Genomic DNA, 17,458 nt, shown 5'->3' with positions numbered 1-17,458 from the left:
ACCCTCTCTCTCAAATAAATAAATAAAATCTTGAAGAAGAAGAAGAAGAAGGAGGAGGAGGAGGAGGAGGAGGAGGAGAAGGAGAAGAAGAAATGATTCAGAAGCAGCAAAGGTGAGCAAAGTCTAGAGGAACGTGGATTTTCTCAAGACAGCTGGAAAACTGTTCTCAGGAAACGGCTCTCAGGGCAAGATGATGGAAGTATTTAGAGATGAGGCTGAGGACATGGGGACACTTGTCAATGACAGGAGGTTCTGCAACGCCCAGGAATTTTTAGAGGGGGAGATAGGAAATTGGGTTAGATTAAGAAATTTCTGAAATATGTGGATAATAATAATTCCTACCAGATAGGCTAGTTGTGAGCCTTAAATGAGATAATGTATGCCAACCATTTTGCACAGTGTCTGGCACAGAATAAGTGCCCTCTGAGCATCAGCCTTAACTGTTATTGTCATAACTGGTGAGTAACAGGGTCAGCACTTGAACCCAGGCCTTCTCCTTCAGATGGCTCTGGCATAAGGGACTGCACAGAATCAGCAGTGAGAGTTTCTTCAGGTCTCACTAGCCTCTCTATGCCTTTCTGTACCTACAGGAAACAGTGCTGCCTAATAGAAACTGTCATGATGATTACAATTAAACCTAAAGTCAACAATTCACCAGTTACTGGTTGATAGCTTGTTTGATTTTAATATTCTCTTCGATGGGGTGGAAGTGAAACTTATCTTAGTGTATTTGTCTATTTGTATAGGGCTGCAATATGTTTCAAACTGTACCCATTTGTTTATGTTTAATTGCTTTTCAAAGTTTAGAACTATAACTACTCCACTGTTTACCTAACTACTCCACTGTTTACTACTGTTTACCTGATGAAAAGCACCTCTAGGAAGCTCACTATCCTCCCAGATACATCTCCTTACTATTGTTTTAAATGATGTGGAATTTCCTAAATGAGATTTTCCTCAACCAGTGTGACTTGTTCTTTAAAACTTGGGTATAGCTTGCATTTCAATAGCATTTTGTGCAAAATACGTGTTCCAACCTATATGTCTATAGACAAACATGTATTTTTCACAGCATATCTTCCAAGGAGCAGGGAATTACACATATCTGTGACTGTCAAAATAATTTCAACAAAAGCAATGATGAAAATAGTAATTTTTATTTAAGTAGTATATCTATCCTGTATTCCATCCACTGTGCTAATCTCTTTATTTATTTATTTTTAAAGATTTTATTTATTTGAGAGAGAGGGAGGGAGAGGTGGAAGGGAGGAGAAGAGGGAGAGGGACAAACAGACTTCAAGCTGAGCATGGAGCCCAACACAAGGCTTGATCTCAAGACCCTGACATCATGGCCTGAGCCGAAATCGAGGGTTGGATGCTCAACCAACTGAGCCACCCAGGTGCCCCTGTGTTAATCCCTTTAGAAAACATAGATGTATTTAATCCTGACAACAACCCTGAAAGCATCTCCATTTTTTCCAAATGAAAAAAAAAAGTGGTGTTTGAAGAGGTGAAATAACTCATCCAAGGTCACAAACAAGTAAGTGGTCAGGATTCAAACCCAGGTGGGCCTGTTTCCTACCCTAAGGAAGAGTCCTGGGCACAAAATGGGTCACTTAGAGAGGACTCAGTTATAGACTACAAATCACTCTCAAACGTGCTGTCTCTTCTCCTCCAAATAATTTTGACAGGTTGTCTGCATTTAGTGCTATATTTTTCAGTGTGATCCCTGACACCATATCAGCATCACCAGGAAACTTAAGAAAATGCAAGTTTGATTCTATTGAATTTCTGGGTGGGGCCCAGCACTCTGAGTTTTAAAAAGCTCACCAGGTGATGTGAGAGCTTTTAAAGCTAGACTTAGAGATGCAGATAGCATTGAGGAAACTTGTAAAGGATGGTGGGAGACAAAGCCTTCTCAGTGTTTTTTTATTTCCTGAGGGCTTTCTACTGCAGCCTTATCTGCATAAGGGACTGCATAGAGTCAGCCCAGTGAGCTTCTCTGGGTCTCACTAGCCTCTTGATGCCTTTCTGTACCTAGAGGATACAGTGCTGCCTAATAGAAATTGTCATGACAATTATAATTAAACCCTAAGTCAACAATTCACCAGTTACTGAAGGCTGGTTTGCTTTTAATATTCTCTCCTGTGTGGTGAAGAAGAGCTGGGGAGGAGCTGTTCTGAGCTGTGTTTGCCCACCTGCACCAAGAGCCTGAGCTGTCATAGCCTTGGGGCAGAGGATGCTTTTCTGCACAAAGCACCAACTAACTCAATTAATTGTCATGGTCAGAGGCATTTGCAGCCCAGAAAAATTCAATTTGAGGCTAGGAGTGCAGCTTGGAGCCTTGCTTGGAATTGTCCCCTTAAAAAATTAGATTTAGTGCTTTTCATTGTATGCTGAGCTGTATCAGGTCCTTATCAACTTCCCCTCTGGCCCTATAAGCCTCTCCTCCCTACAGGGACAGAATGGCACATAGCCTTCTCTGTTCCCTTTCCTCAGGCTTCCTGGGAAGGTCCAGAACCTCCTCTCTAAACTCAGATGAGTCACAAGGACATCTCTCCATGAAGCAGAGGAAGCTTCATGGCACCTCCATAAGCACCTTGTTTTGTTAGAGGTAAAAGGATAGATAAAGAGAAATCTAGGGGAAGGGGAGTTGAAGAGAGAAAAGTGTGGGTGGTAATGATGGTGCATATTAATATTCTATAGGTGCAAAGCATTTCCACATATTATGCCATTTATTTCTCAAATTATCCTTTGAACTAAACAGTATTCCAATGCCCATTTCAGAGATGAGTAAGTTGGTGCTCAGAAAATTGATGTGGTTGGGCGCCTGGGTGGCTCAGTCGTTAAGCGTCTGCTTTCGGCTCAAGTCATGATCCCAGGGTCCTGGGATCGAGTCCCGCATCGGGCTCCCTGCTCCGCGGGAAGCCCGCTTCTCCCTCTCCCACTCCCCCTGCTTGTGTTCCCTCTCTCGCTGTGTCTCTCTCTGTCAAATAAATAAATAAAATCTTTAAAAAAAAAAAAAAGAAAGAAAGAAAATTGATGTGGTTTGCACAAGTTTAAATAGCCAATCAATGGAGCTGAAATGAAACCCTTGATCTTTTGACTAAAAATCATCGATCATTCTACCACATTGCTAGGTATGTTGTCACTCCATTGACCTTCTCAACCCCTCCCACCCTGCCCTTCTTGGGCTGCTTCTTGGAGGTGTTGCCTGCCCACTCAGTTTTGATTTACAGGTGTGGACAAAGATAATTCTACAAAGGAAGCCCATTGTGTCTCTGTGACCCTGAAGACCTGGGCCTGATAGTGCATCTCAATTACTTGGGAAAGGGCCCATTGCATACACCTCTGCCCAAGCCCAAGTTGGGGAGCAAAGTCACTTACCTAACTGCCACTCAGGCGAGCACATGGTCTGCATCATCCAGATGGGCAGTGTGGGCTCCAGCATGGCCACTCCCATGTTAGCAAAGCAGAGGGAGCCTGGAGAGAGAGTTCTGTGAGTCACCAGGGCTACACAGAAGCCCAGACTCTCCCAGCCCAAAGAAAGGCATTTTCAGCTTACCTGCAGCCACCAGGATATAAGGGTCTTTGAGAAGTGTAAGGAGAGGTGTCCCCCTGGCACTCTGAGAACATGGACAACAAAAAACTTCCATTTGTACAGTGTACATCTCTCCTATTGTCATAGAATCTGAAAATATGCAGACAGGACCTTAGAGATCATCTATGTCAGCTCCTTTACTGAAGAGACCAAACAACCGAATCAAAGGAGATAAAGTGACCTGCCCAATGTCACAGTCATCTGGCGATGCACCTCCTGTGTGCAACGCAAACACTGTGGTAGTCACAAAGAGTAGGACAACATATTCCAGACATGATTCCTGCTTTCAAATGATTATCTCAACTAGATGAGAGTGGGTAGTCAGCAAGGCCAGCAATGGACAATGGGTGTCTGGACTCTCGGCCTTGGGCCTCACCACTAGATCTTGCTGGCACTAATTGTTTGCCTTGGGAGAGCCACAGGTAGAGTGCTGAATCCCAAAGGTGAGCACAGAGGTGATAACTCAGAAAGCTCCTCAAGCATTCTGGAAGCTTTATTCTGACCATTTTGAGCCATACTGGCAAGTCTAGCTGAAGGTGTCTGAACATCTAGATTAAAATGCAAGCCTAAGTGTTCAGTTCTGATTTCCCCCTCCCCTCAGAAAATATTTATTCCAATTAAACTCAATCACTCCGCCTTCCTCCCATGCATTCCAGCAGGTTATTTTTGCCTAAACTATGTTCATGGTTGGTTATTTTTGCCTAAACTACCTTCCTTCTCTCTACAGGTCCAACTCCTACCCATTCTTCAAAGTCAGTCTTAAATGGCTCCTTCTTTTCCACTGTATTCCCTGACTCAGTAGCTGAAACTTCTCCCTCTAACAAACTTCCTGATCTGTGGTGCTAACTACATTCTATCTGATAATAGATTTAATAGTTTTGATATAATAACCCTCTCTGCATACTTACAGGGGTGGATTAAAATATTCAGAGATACTAAAGCAAAATATATAATTCAAAATACAGAGACAGATCTAAATCATAAAATACACATAAAGAAGCCCAATAAGCCCTTTAGCCTAACAATTCCACTTCTAGGAATTTATTCTATAGATTACCTCCAATGTTATAAAAATGCATATACCTAAGGTTATTAATTGTAGCACTCTTTATAACTGCAAAATACTGGAAGGCAGAAAAATAAAAATTAAATTTTTTGAATATGTAGAACATATTCAATGTAGAACATTACCATCTAAGTCAAAACTATTCAGAAAGATATTAAAGGAAAATAATTTCTCCTTTCCCAACACTTTTGGTACCAAATGTGGGGGCTTTCCCACCAAACAATTATTCAGTTCTCTATGGGCACCAACTCAGTGTCTTATAATGTAATTCAATTCTGACACTGACTACTTGGAGTTAGCACAGACCCCACAGGTAAAGGGCTCAGTCCCACAAGACTGCCCCTTTTCAGATCCCAATTGCAAATAGTGGGTTCCCAGGTTACCCACACTTCTATCTGACTTGGCTATAAAATCAAGGTTTTTAGGTCAAACTTTCCCATATTTTCTGTACTTCCTTATCTTTCATTCTTTGTGGTTTGGTATGGATTTCCCAGAGCCATCTTTGGCTTGGAGTCAGACAAATACCAACTCTGATATTTAACCATGATAGAATGATAGTCTGTAAAGATGCTCTTGGGGGGAGAGATTATCTAAACAGCCTCTAAGGTCTTCTCTAGCTCTGAGGTGTTGTAACTATGAACATACAGGTCCCAATGTCATTGTCTCCTGGTTCTGAGTTTATATATATAATTTTTGTAATGTTTCTTTGATTCTTCATAAGGCCCTTCCTCCATCTTTGTCCAACATCAGTCCAGATTCCCCCACCATCCCCAGTGCTACCCTAAATATGATACCATCTGGGAATCCAAGTATAGTTCTTACTTTCCTTGACTCCACTCCTCTTCACCTTTCTTCTTATGGTTTGACAGGGATGATCTATGGGTCTTAGCACATAGCCATTCTATATATCCCTTGGCAATGGAGCTTAGTGTATACTTACTTCAGGAGAGACTTTGGAAGGCTGTAGGATACACAGCTGGAGTGCTAAGAAAGAAAGTGGGAGAGAAAGAGTTTATTTTGTCCACTAATTAGTGTGAGGCTCTGATAATAGCCACATTGATATTACCCTATCATGTACAGATCTAACTCCCTGAGTTTCTTCCTTCTTTCCTAAAATGGGGCAGTCCTTGATCTTTTAAGCATGTCAAGACTATCACCACAGCATAGTGCATTCCCAACCTGACTTAAGTTATCATCTGTCTGGTGACCTCTTATGGTGACTTACCTCCATCCAGTAGTGCCAGGAAGGCCAATATGAGGAAGGGTGAAGACTGCCCAACAAATACATACATCACACTTCCAAAAGGAGCTCCCACTGGAAAGGCAAAGCAGGCATGGATTTCAGAAGAAAGGACCAATTCCTAGTTGGTGTGACTTGTCCACATTTACCAATGAACCTCCATGTAAGGTTCTGGGGATTCAGGAATGAAGAAGTCCTGGTTCTCAGGAGCTCACTTTCTAGTAGAGAAAATGCATGTGGTGGGTTGGGGTAAGGGGACCCATATAATTAGAACATGGTGAAGAGTAGAGTTCAACAGTAAAGGTTCAATCTACAAGGTGCTGTGCAAACACAGTGCAATGAGTTCAGGTGGCCACAAGGGCTTTGTCACATGGGTAATATAGGTGGGGAAGAAACATAAGTGAAGATCATTGATGTGCCATAAAAGAGAGTATGGTTGCAGTATGGAGGTTCCTCAAAAAGTTAAAAATACAGCTACCTTACAACCCAGCAATTGCACTACTAGGTATATATCCAAGGATATAAATATAGTGATTCAAAGGGGCACATGCACCTCAATGTTTACAGCAGAAATGTCCACAATAGCCAAAATACAGAGAGAGCCCAGATGTCCAATGACAGATGAATGGATAAAGAAAATAGTGTATATATATATATATATATACACACACACACACACAATGGAATATTAGCCATCAAAAAATGAAATCTTGCCATTTCCAATGACATGGATGGAACTAGAGGGTATTATGCTACGTGAAATAAGTCATCCAGAGAAAGACAAATGCCATATGATTTCACTCATATGTGGAATTTAAGAAACAAAACAGATGAACATAGGTGAAGGGAAGGAAAAATAAAATAAGAGGGAAACAGAGAGGGAGGCAAACCCTAAGAGACTCTTAACTATAGGGAACTAACTGAGGGTTGCTGGAGGGGAGGTGGGTTGGGGGGATGGGGTAACTGGGTGATGGACATTAAGGAGGGCACTTGAAGTAAGGAGCACTGGGTGCTGTATGCAACTGGTGAATCACTGAACTCTACCTCTGAAACTAATACTACACTATATGTTAATTAAACTGATTTTAAATAAAAAAAAATATATAAAAAGAGTGTGGTTGGATAACAAATAGAAGAAAATCAGTATTCAGTGTTCAGTCACTAAAATATGAGTATTTGGGAGAGGAAGAGTAGAGGTAGGGAATGTTGAGGCCAAATAGTCAAAGGCCCTGTATATCCAGATAAAGAATCTACTTGGTCTTGTGGGCAATGGAGAAACATGTTTTTTAGCAGGAGAGAAATACCACCAGCTCTGGGCATAGGAAGCTTCTTCTGGTGGTACCTTGGGGGAAGGAGGGAAGGCACAAGAGATTAGGCAGTAGGCTGGTTCCAACTGAGGTGTGATGAGGAACCGACCTTGAGGAAGTAGCTGTAGAGAATATTAATGGGCTTATCCATTTGGAAGTGAGAAGTGATAAAGGAGACCAGGATGTACCAAAGTTTTAGCTTGGGTGTTTGGGAAAATGGATATTAACAAAGAGCAGGATTTTTGTTCCCTCTTCTCCCTGGGTTGTGGTGGTGGGGGGTGAGTATGGACCAGGAAGAGACCTTTGGTGTTTTCTCCTCAACTAGCTTGTGAGCTCCTAGAGGGAAGGAACCATGTGTGAGGCTTCTTACCTATATCCCCTGTGTGCTAGCATTGTCCTTGGCATATAGTAAGTGTTCCATAAAATATGTGACTTGTTGGAATAGTCAATCAATCTATACGAGGGATGAACCTCAAAGAAAGTATGTTATTTTTTAGAGTTTGGGGTTTGAGTCCAGAAAATCTGAGTCTATATCCTGGCTCTGGCATTTTCTAGCTATGTAATCTTGGATGGTTACTTAACTTTTTTGGTCCTCATCTCTATAATGGAGACAATCATTCCTCCTTCATAGTGGTGTGAGGATTAAAAGAGATTATGTCTGCGATGTATTTAGCACAAAATCTGACAAAGAGCTTCTCTCATTTTGAAAGCACAGCCATGTGTGGAAGCAGAGGTGAGGCAGTGGCTGCTAACATGGGGATATTTGATCACTGGAATAGACTAGGTTTCTTCTATTCCCAGGACCTCATGGGCTATTAAGCTTCTTAACGAGAAAGAGATTTTGCCTTTCCTGGGAAAAATTTCAGAAGGACTCAAAACATGATTGGACAGAAAAGGAAAGAAAATCCTCTCTTCCATGACCCTTAGGAACACTTGCCTCCTGGAGCCATCTTCGAAGAGTAAGCAGTATCTTACCCTCTGAACCTAGATTTGGGACCAGGTGCCACTTACCCAGCACTCCCAAAGCCAGGCCCCCCAAGGCGATTCCCATGGCACGCCCTCTTTCATAGTCATCAGTGTAGACACTTGCCAGCATCCCAAGACCTGAAAGGAGAGTGACATGGAGTTAGCATACAGGAGCCCTCTGTCTGCGTCTCTCACTGAATCCTTGGTCTATTAGTTCTTAGTCCTCTATCCTTATTATATCTTCAGGGATCATCTTACCTATGGTTACAGTTTGAGGGGTTTTGTAAAACTTAGTCCATAGTATTTTACAAATACTGTCCCCATTGGTCCCCCAAGCCCCCACATTGTTCACTCCTTCTGTTCACAATATTGTTGGAAGTGTGAAAGTCTCTGGGAAGGGTAATACAGAATACCACTGTCCATTGATAGAGCATTTCATTGCATTTTATCATTTCCTAACACATTTCCCTGAATGAATGGAGTGGGTCAAAGGAAAATCTAACAGACACAATTCTATTCAATGGAGGTGCCCAAAGAAGAGGAAAGTACAGAAGATGTGAAAGACAGCATGGGTTGGGCTCTTCTAGCATTTACTCATGTGTAAAATGGCATAAAATAGCTACTTCATAGGATTATATTAAATATTGTATTTGTATTTGATGATACTTTGCAAAGTGATAGTGTTACTGGTAGTATTAGCATTACTTTTCTTACAAAATGTTAAGAGGGGGCAGAGAAAAGACCATAGGGGGCATTAAATAAAAAACTGGCTTACTTCATGGTTTTACCTTAGGCTTGCTTCAACCTGAACTGGCTGTATCTAAATTTTATCAGAGGAAGTTACGTCAGGCTTAGGGATTTATAACACTGACAATAACTCTACAGTTATCTTGTTTTTGAATCATAATTTCTGCTCACTAGGATACTTTTCTATCTATTCATATAAATCTTATAGGGTCTGAGGGTAGTAAGAGATGGTAAGAGATGTATGTGTGTGTATGCACGTGTGTGTGTGTGTGTGTGTGTAAGATGTCAGCATTACCTGCAACAGATGAAAATGAAGATCCAATGCCTTGAAGGGTTCGGGCCACAAACAGTAGGGTATAGGTACCAGAAAAAGCAAACACTGTGTATAGAGAATAGCAAGAATGCTCCAGTTAACAAATTGTCTTTGTTCCCTCACCACCAGAAAATGTGCCCATGATATTGTAGATATGAGCCACTATGTATATGTTTTAATAAAGGATGATCATTGCCCCCTATTTTTGGAGTTGTCTTTCTAATCTCCCACACCTTAATCAGGATTGCATTTTAATTGACATGAAACTGAGAAACCACAGAAACACAAACCAATTCACCACACAGTGGATAGAAGCCTGCATTTTCACATTTCTGACCCAAAGCTCAGTATCCTGTCCACTGGAATCATGGCTGTCCAAAAAGTACAATGCCATTAGACCCTACTCTCAATCCTTCATATTCAACACCCAGATTTAACTTTTGCCATTGTTGGGCTCCATTGGGTCATCTACAGTGAGGGAATAAAAGCTATGTGTAATTGAAGGACCATAGGTATTGGGTAGAAAATAGTATCTTGTGATCCAATCAGATATTATTTCCTCTTCCCTTATGCTGGAAAATATTTTAGCCAAATCAAATCAGTGAATGTGTATTAAGTAATATCAAACATACAACTATACTAGAAATGTGAAATAAAGAGAATATCCAGTTCATGCCCTTTAAGAGGTTCCATCTACTCAAGACTAGCATGCACAAAACTAAGTACCAAACAGGAATATGTTATCAAAAACCAAATTACAGGGTGTTGGTGGTAAGCTTGGTAATTCCAGACATGTCTCACCTCCATTTCAAGACAATGCCATTAAAAGAAAGATTCCTCCCAAAGTATCTGAATCAGCAGAATTTGAATCCCTTTGCCCTTTCATTACAGATATATTTGGTTGTTTGATGTCTTACAATCTTTTTCCATTATTTCCTGATGTGATCACACTGTCTCCCAAACATGCATGTGCTTGGTCTCTCTTTGCTGAGTTTCCAATGCCTTCTCCTAGGCCTTCTGATTTCTAATCTGTTCAAGGTTAGCTATTCTTATGTCCTTTTTTTTTTTTAAGTTTTTAAAAAAAGATTTTATTTATTTATTTATTTGACACAGAGAGAGAGCACAAGCAGGGGGAGCAGCAGGCAGAGGGAGAAGCAGGCTCCCGGATGAGCAGGGAGCCCAACACAGGACTCAATCCCAGGACCCTGGGATCATGACCTGAGCTAAAGGCAGATGCTTAACTGACTGAGCCACCCAGGCGCCCCATTCCTATCCTTTGCGAATGGAGTGACCAACTTGTCTCAGTTTGCCAAGGACTTTACATTCTGGGAGGACCCTGAATCCCAAAGGATGGTTGGTCATCCTATTTAGGAAAATCAAAACAATTTCCTTCTCACTTAACCTCCTAACGTGGGTTACCATTTCGCTCCTAATTACATTAAGCATGGGTCTCAGCTAGGGGCCCTTAATGGTGGTAAGGGGCATCAGCAACCTCTTTTTAGTATTTAAAAAACCCTAAAAAGATGCCCCATAAGATTCCCTAAAGACCAAACATTTGCTAGAATTAGGCCAATTCAGTACAGCAACACTGGTTATGGCATGGAAACAATAATTATTTAATTGCAGAGAATCAAGCAAGGCCCTTATGCTAGAGTTTGCGATACTCTAGCATTATCCTATTTTGCAGGGTGTTTGTTACATCTCCCCAGGCATGTATCATAAATCCTAGGCTGGAACCATGTCATTTCATTCTTTATCTTCCCGCAGTGACTTTTGCCATCAAGACATAATATGTGTGCTCCATAAAGTTTTTTAGAGAAAATTATGAGTCTCATTTGATGAAACAGAGAATCCTATTAGTTTTTAATTTATTATTTGGCATAGGCTGAGATTTTAGAAGTTCAATAAACATTTCTAACTTGAATTTCCTCATTTTGTTTGATTTAGCTAGAATTTTCACAAGTAAGCTCCAGTTCTCAGAACTTTACACATCAAGCTTCTGCTCTTTGCAACCTTCTAGCCTTGACTGCAGCAAATTCCTGTTAAGCATTGGTTGATAAGAGCCAAGCTATATGCTGATAGGGAAGAAAACTTGAGGAGGAGCAATAGAAAAAGCGGAAAAGCAATAAAAAGTTGATAAGAAAAACAGGAGGTTGGAGATATGTTATTGGGAGCAGAGTCAGCAGAAGCATCAGGGAGCCAACAATGGCTCCAGAAGCTGCCTTCTCCTTCAATTAACCTCCCACCCCACCCCACCCCCCATCATTCCTTCTTATTTTAATTCTCAGGGTCAATTTCCAGACATAATTTGTTTACTTACTGCTCTTATTCCATCTCTATTTTATTAGAACATTTATCTGATACTGGATAGACTGTCTTCCTCTTTCTTGTTTTTTTTTAGCAAATTTATTTCTCTAAGCTATAACCTTTAATGTCCTTACTTGAAGGCAGTAGACTTTTTGGTATTATCTAGTTACTATTGTTCAGTTTAGATTCTTTGCTGGTGGCTTTTTACCTTTGTGTATCAAATAATACAACCTCTTCCCAAAGATGGGATATTTGGACTAACCTCATTCAATAGACTACTGATACACACACACAACAGCATATCTATTAAAACAACTGTTAACAATTTTCCCCAGCTGAAGGAAGTAAAGTATCTGTTCTTTTATAGCAGAATATACAAATTCCAACTAGACTGATTTGCCACTACTGCTCTAATGCCCATATCTAAAACTGCAAAGGATTTCAATCAGTGTCATAAGCCATTTAGTCAGATGCCTAATTAGCTACGTTGACCCTACTCTCTGCATTGTAGCGCATGTGATAAAATCAAAGGTAATCAGTGAAAAAAATAAAAAAGGAAGCAAATTACTTACTAACTGTGGAGACAAACAGGATAACAAAGCCAGCAAACATGGGGATGTGATATCCAATTCTAAAAGAGAATTACAAAGAAAAAATATACAGTCCCAATAGGCATCTATATACTTGGACCATATTTTTTCATGTAATTGGGAACAGAAATGCAGTTATTTGAGTACGTGGAAAAGCAGGTCCCTGAATGCAAGTGTAAAGATAGGATATGCCATATTGATGTGTACAAGTAAATGAACAAACATGCAAATTTACCCGTATAACAGGGCCAAAATCCTCTTTTCCAGAAAGGATGGCCTAGTCGGAGTGTATATCCCTTTGAAACATCAGGATAATCCCAAACACTGCTAATAAGCCAGTGCTCTAGATTGCAGTAGTTCTGCCTTGGAGCCATGTTCCAAGGCACTGAAATAACATCAGCAGTATACTTCTGATCACTGGTTCTTTTTTTGGTGTTCAATAGTCATTACATCACTAAGAAAATTTGAAGCCTATGGCATTTCATCAATATCATGTTATCCTTTGGGTAACCAGCTTTCCAAACAGTTGATTGCCTGGAGACTGACAAGGGAGTTTTCCTACTTTTTCCCTTCTAACTACCTTTATGATACCTCAGCCTATCATCCTCTTACTCCTGAGCCAGTGAGTACTATGTAGAGAACTGCACCCATTGAGATACCTGTTGGTGAGAGGTCCCACAAAAGGGTTGACCAGAAGTTGCATCAAAGCCTTTGAAGCAAACAGAACCCCAACCCGCAAGTTCTCTTCCTCCAGAAACTCTGTGCCTTGCAAACAGTTGTTTTGTTGTGCTGGGATGGCTCCAGTGACTGGAGGGGGGATGGTGCCAGCATTGTCATCTGTCCATGCTGTGCCACTGGGTGCACTTTCTTCGATAGCCATGGTGTTGTTATCAAAGAAGGAGAAGATGGTGGAAAAGGCAGGAGAAGTAAGGACATGCTGAGAAATTGTGGTGAGGCCAAGGTATAGAGGAGCGTTGATTTCTTTGAACTCTGTGGCATATAGGAAGTTGGGTATAATGGGCACTGAAAATCAAGAAGGACAAGTGATGAGAGCTAAGCACACTTTTTAACACTAACTGGTTCAGGGGCATTACTATGAGCTTTATATTCATGTTGAGGAAGGTGTCTAAGTGACATGATTTGAAGCCTACTAAAAGACTGTACCTGCCCAAATTATCCTATTAGATTAAGTACCTAAATTCCAACCCACATACAATTGGTCCTCATTACTTCTGAATTCTGTATTGGCCAATCACCAACCCACATACAATTGGTCCTCATTACTTCTGAATTCTGTATTGGCCAATTGCTAATAGTTAGTTGTAATCACAAAATCAATGCCCATGGAGTTTTCACAAGTTTTCTTGGACATGCATGCAGAGAGTGGGGAAAATTTCAAGTTACCAGATGCTTACTTTCACAGCTGAGGTCAAAGAATGTAGGATCTGTCTTATTGTTTCAGCTCTCATATAGGGATGGCAGAGCATGAAAATGGTAGGGGCAGGGAAGTATAGTGCAAGAAGCTCCAGCTCTGGGGTCAGTTGGACACAGCCTGAACCCCGACTTGGCACCTAAGGCAAGTTACATAACACTTCTGAACCTCATTTTCTATTTTGTGTTTTCTAAGCATAAAAAGAAAAATTTTCAAGTCCACTCACTGCTGAACTTTAGCAGGTGTATGCTACCTGCTGGGGCCCAGAGCAAACTAACCCCCAGCCTAAAGACACCCAAACATACCCACTACAGTAAGCAGCATGTTGTCCAGAAGCAGAGCAACAAACACCACCACCAGTACCAGCTTCCGTGACTCTCTCCCCTCCTTGAGCAACTGCTGAGGAGTGTCCAAAAACACCCTGGGCATGGTGATGGCTGGGCTGGGAGCGTCCTCTCCAGTTTCTTATGAAAGGTCCCGTTACAGCTATAGGTCTTCTGCAGCCTTTATAGAAGAGGGAAGAAATTCTGCCCAGACAAGTGAAACTCACTATTAAAATGAAAAGTGCAAGTCGTTGCAAATACTAGGATGGTATTTGAACCATTTCTTTGCCTGTGTCTCTGCTCACTTCCTATACATCTCAATAATTCTACCTGGTTCTCAGATTGCCTTCTAAGAAAGCATTGCTTACTGGCTTTTTATATCTGGAATTCTACCTAGCACATTAAGCAGATTCTAGCTCTGTTCACTTAGCTCTGTGTCTCAAATGCCTATCACTTCAATGGTTTATGTCAATATCTGAGGCCTACTTGTATTATTACTTGTTCAATCTTTTCCTCTAAATCCACTCTTTTTAAAAACCAAACTACTATTGTTTTTTAAAAAAATAAATGTGCCATACAAAACAAATTATGGTTCATGTGTACGCACCAATCCAAAATTATAGCCTATGGTCTGTACTTCCCCCAAATATGTCATGTGCTACAAGTGTTACTTGTGCTGCCCACAGAGAAACACTGACCTACAGCAACACTGTCAGTTCACAGATAAGTGTGAAGACTCAGGAGGCTAGGAGATCTGTTTCACACAATTAATATCAAACTGGAATGAAACTCCAAGCTTTTTAACTTGCAGGATTATAGTCCACCATCTTCCCTTGTTCTGTGCTACTTGAAGCACTTCTATGTTGTTTGAGCTATAAATCCCTGCCCAGTAAGGTGTGTTACTGTGTATAAATAAAATACTGTCATAATTAGTTCTCTACTTAGGATTTCGTGTCATTAGTCAGCATTAAGTCACAGTATTTTGTTAAACTTCAGGTAATAGCAATTTCAGGGAAGAATTTGTGTGTGTGTGTGTGTATGGCTTCTGTTGTGATATCAACAATACCAATCATACACGTTTTAATATATATTGCTGTCATGAAATGCATCAGGGTCTAAGATTTATTTAACCTTTTATTCAGTAACTCTACTTCTAAGAACATATCTTAAGGAAAAGATCAGAAGTGTGGCCAAAGATTTATGTTTAAAATTACTAATTGCTGAATTATTTATATTAGTGAAAAAATCAAACATTTTTTTTAAAGATTTTATTTATTTATTTGACAGAGAGAGACACAGCGAGAGAGGGAACACAAGCAGGGGGAGTGGGAGAGGGAGAAGCAGGCTCCCCGCAGAGCAGGGAGCCCGATGCGGGACTCGATCCCAGGACCCTGGGATCATGACCTGAGCTGAAGGCAGTCGCTTAACCAACTGAGCCACCCAGGCGCCCAAAATCAAACATTTTAATGGTGGAATATAAACAGCTCTTAAAAATAATTTTTTCAAATAATTTCAATGACTTAGAAATACCCAATATAATGTTAAGTTAAAAAGGATATTAAACTGTATTTGCAGCTTGACCTCAATTATATAAAAAATTATGTGTCTATTTTAAAAGATTAGATACACACTCAAGTGTCAGCTATTATAATCATTGATTTAAATTATTTTTTTTATTTTTCTGTAATTTCTAAATATTTTTTAATTAACTACTTTCATAATTAACATACTTTACAAGAAGTAAATAATTTTAAATGATTATCACTGGAGTTCAATAGTGAGTCTTAAATGTTGGGAGTATCCCAAGCACTGAGCTACTCTGTTCTATTCTAAGACCAGAGCTGGGAGAAGAACATCATCCATACTATAGTTCTAAGTGACCAAGAGGTCCGCACTGAACCAAATTCCCAGATAAGTTTTAACCAGAAAATGCATGCAATCATTTAAGATCTTTCATTTCTCTATGTAAATAAGGTGTTTCTAAATACAAATTTACCTAAGATACATAAGGGAAAAAAAAGAGACTAAAAAAAAAAAGGGGGGGGGATAGAAAACTGAAGATGAAAATGGAATAAGTACTGTAAAGACAGATCGAAAAAACACAGCCAAACCAAAAAAAACCAAACCAAGAATTTGCCAACCAGTCAGTAGTAAACTTTACCTTAGAGTCAAAATTCTCTGTTGAGAGACAAATTATAAGGAAGGATTAAATTGTGTCCAGGGAAAGAAACATCTTACCTTAGAGCCCATCTTATGTGAGGTACTCAGTGAGGTATTGGCAGCTGTTAGCAGTTCAGAAGGGACTCTGTTCTCTGAGTGGATGTTCTGATGGATTTATTGCCACCTGTTATCTGAGGATGTCATGTGTGCCCTTTGTCCACAAAGATTTAATTGGAACTTCCAACAGGTTTCATTCAGAGCCTTAGTTCCCTGCGTCAGAGGCAGGAAAGCAGGACTGGAGAGGATAAAGAGAGGGGGAAATTATCCTAAGGAAAGATAGACTGGGCTGTGCTGTTTTTCATCTGTGCTTTTTCATCATGGTTTCTATCACTGAATTCATTTTTTTTTAAGATTTTATTTATTTATTTGAGACAGAGAGAATGAGAGAGAGAGCACATGAGAGGGGGGAGGGTCAGAGGGAGAAGCAGGGTCCCTGCCGAGCAGGGAGCCCGATGCGGGACTCTATCACTGAATTCATTAACTCTTGCCTAGGTCTGAATATAAATTGGCAGATAGAATGAAGCCAAAGTACAGTTCCTGTCCCTTGTTACTTAGTGAAAGAGACTCCATGTACCCCAATTGCTTTCTGGAAAGAAACAAATCTTAGAACATCCACCAGACCAAAACAAAAAATAAAAAAATATATGCATGTTGTTCGCAAATCATAAAAATCCAACCTCTATTTCCTCTCTAAGGCATAGATTGTGCTGTGATCTTTGCATCTCAATGCTAGCTGATTGCCTGGCATGTAGTGGCCTCCTATAAGTACTTCTTGTATGGATGACTGAATTAATGGCTACAGGAGAGAGTGTGGCTCATTGCGGGGTCTTGGAGTACGACTAGAGATCTTTATTTTTCTGACATTAAGAGTCATCAGTGGGGCAAAGAACTTAAGAACAAGAGCAGCAGCAGAGGTTTCCAATTTATGATCCCTCCTAACTGTTTTAAATAACTTGGGGACTTTCAATTTAGGGTCAGAAAAGAAGGAAAGAGTTTTAAAGGAAACCTGGAAAGAGAAATAAGGGGAAGAGGCAAGGACATTAAGGGAGCATATGAGTTCCCTGTTGCTGCTGTAACAAATTACCACAAATTTAATGGCTTAAAACAATACAAATTTATTATCTTAGAGATTTGGAGGTCAGAACTCCAAAATAGGTTGTATTGAGCTAAAAATCAAGGTGTTCGCAGAACTGCAATTCTTCTAGAGGTTCTAGGAAATAATCTGTTTCCTTGCCTTTTTTAGCTTCTAGAAGCAGCCTGTGTTTCTTGGCTTAATGCAGCTCCCTTCCACCTTCAAGTCAGCAGCAAAGCACTAACTCATTTAACACACACACACACACACACTC

General features: G+C 40.4%; 1 protein-coding gene across 2 annotated transcripts in view; it reads right to left on the bottom strand.

Moving 5' to 3' along the window:
* The window catches only part of SLC18A1 (solute carrier family 18 member A1), a 29,609-nt gene extending 15,611 nt beyond the window's left edge, over positions 1–13,998 (bottom strand). Inside the window, exons 1-9 of one of the 2 annotated variants that reach the window (XM_045879307.1) lie at positions 13,875–13,998; positions 12,797–13,160; positions 12,120–12,178; positions 9,223–9,306; positions 8,226–8,318; positions 5,893–5,982; positions 5,608–5,651; positions 3,566–3,626; positions 3,388–3,483 (exon numbers count right to left, since the gene is read on the bottom strand). In XM_045879307.1, the coding sequence (XP_045735263.1) occupies positions 3,388–3,483; positions 3,566–3,626; positions 5,608–5,651; positions 5,893–5,982; positions 8,226–8,318; positions 9,223–9,306; positions 12,120–12,178; positions 12,797–13,160; positions 13,875–13,998 (1,015 nt within the window). The remainder of the gene's footprint in view (positions 1–3,387; positions 3,484–3,565; positions 3,627–5,607; positions 5,652–5,892; positions 5,983–8,225; positions 8,319–9,222; positions 9,307–12,119; positions 12,179–12,796; positions 13,161–13,874) is intronic. The other variant, XM_045879308.1, reaches the window with a different exon arrangement.
* Positions 13,999–17,458: the final 3,460 nt, after the last annotated feature.

This window comes from Mirounga angustirostris, unplaced genomic scaffold, assembly GCF_029215605.1.
Source record: "Mirounga angustirostris isolate CCGP_5_RB_7025 unplaced genomic scaffold, mMirAng1.0.hap1 SCAF_2, whole genome shotgun sequence".
In the NCBI taxonomy this organism is placed as follows: Eukaryota; Metazoa; Chordata; class Mammalia; order Carnivora; family Phocidae; genus Mirounga; species Mirounga angustirostris.
This window is presented reverse-complemented; position numbering and strand designations above follow the sequence as displayed.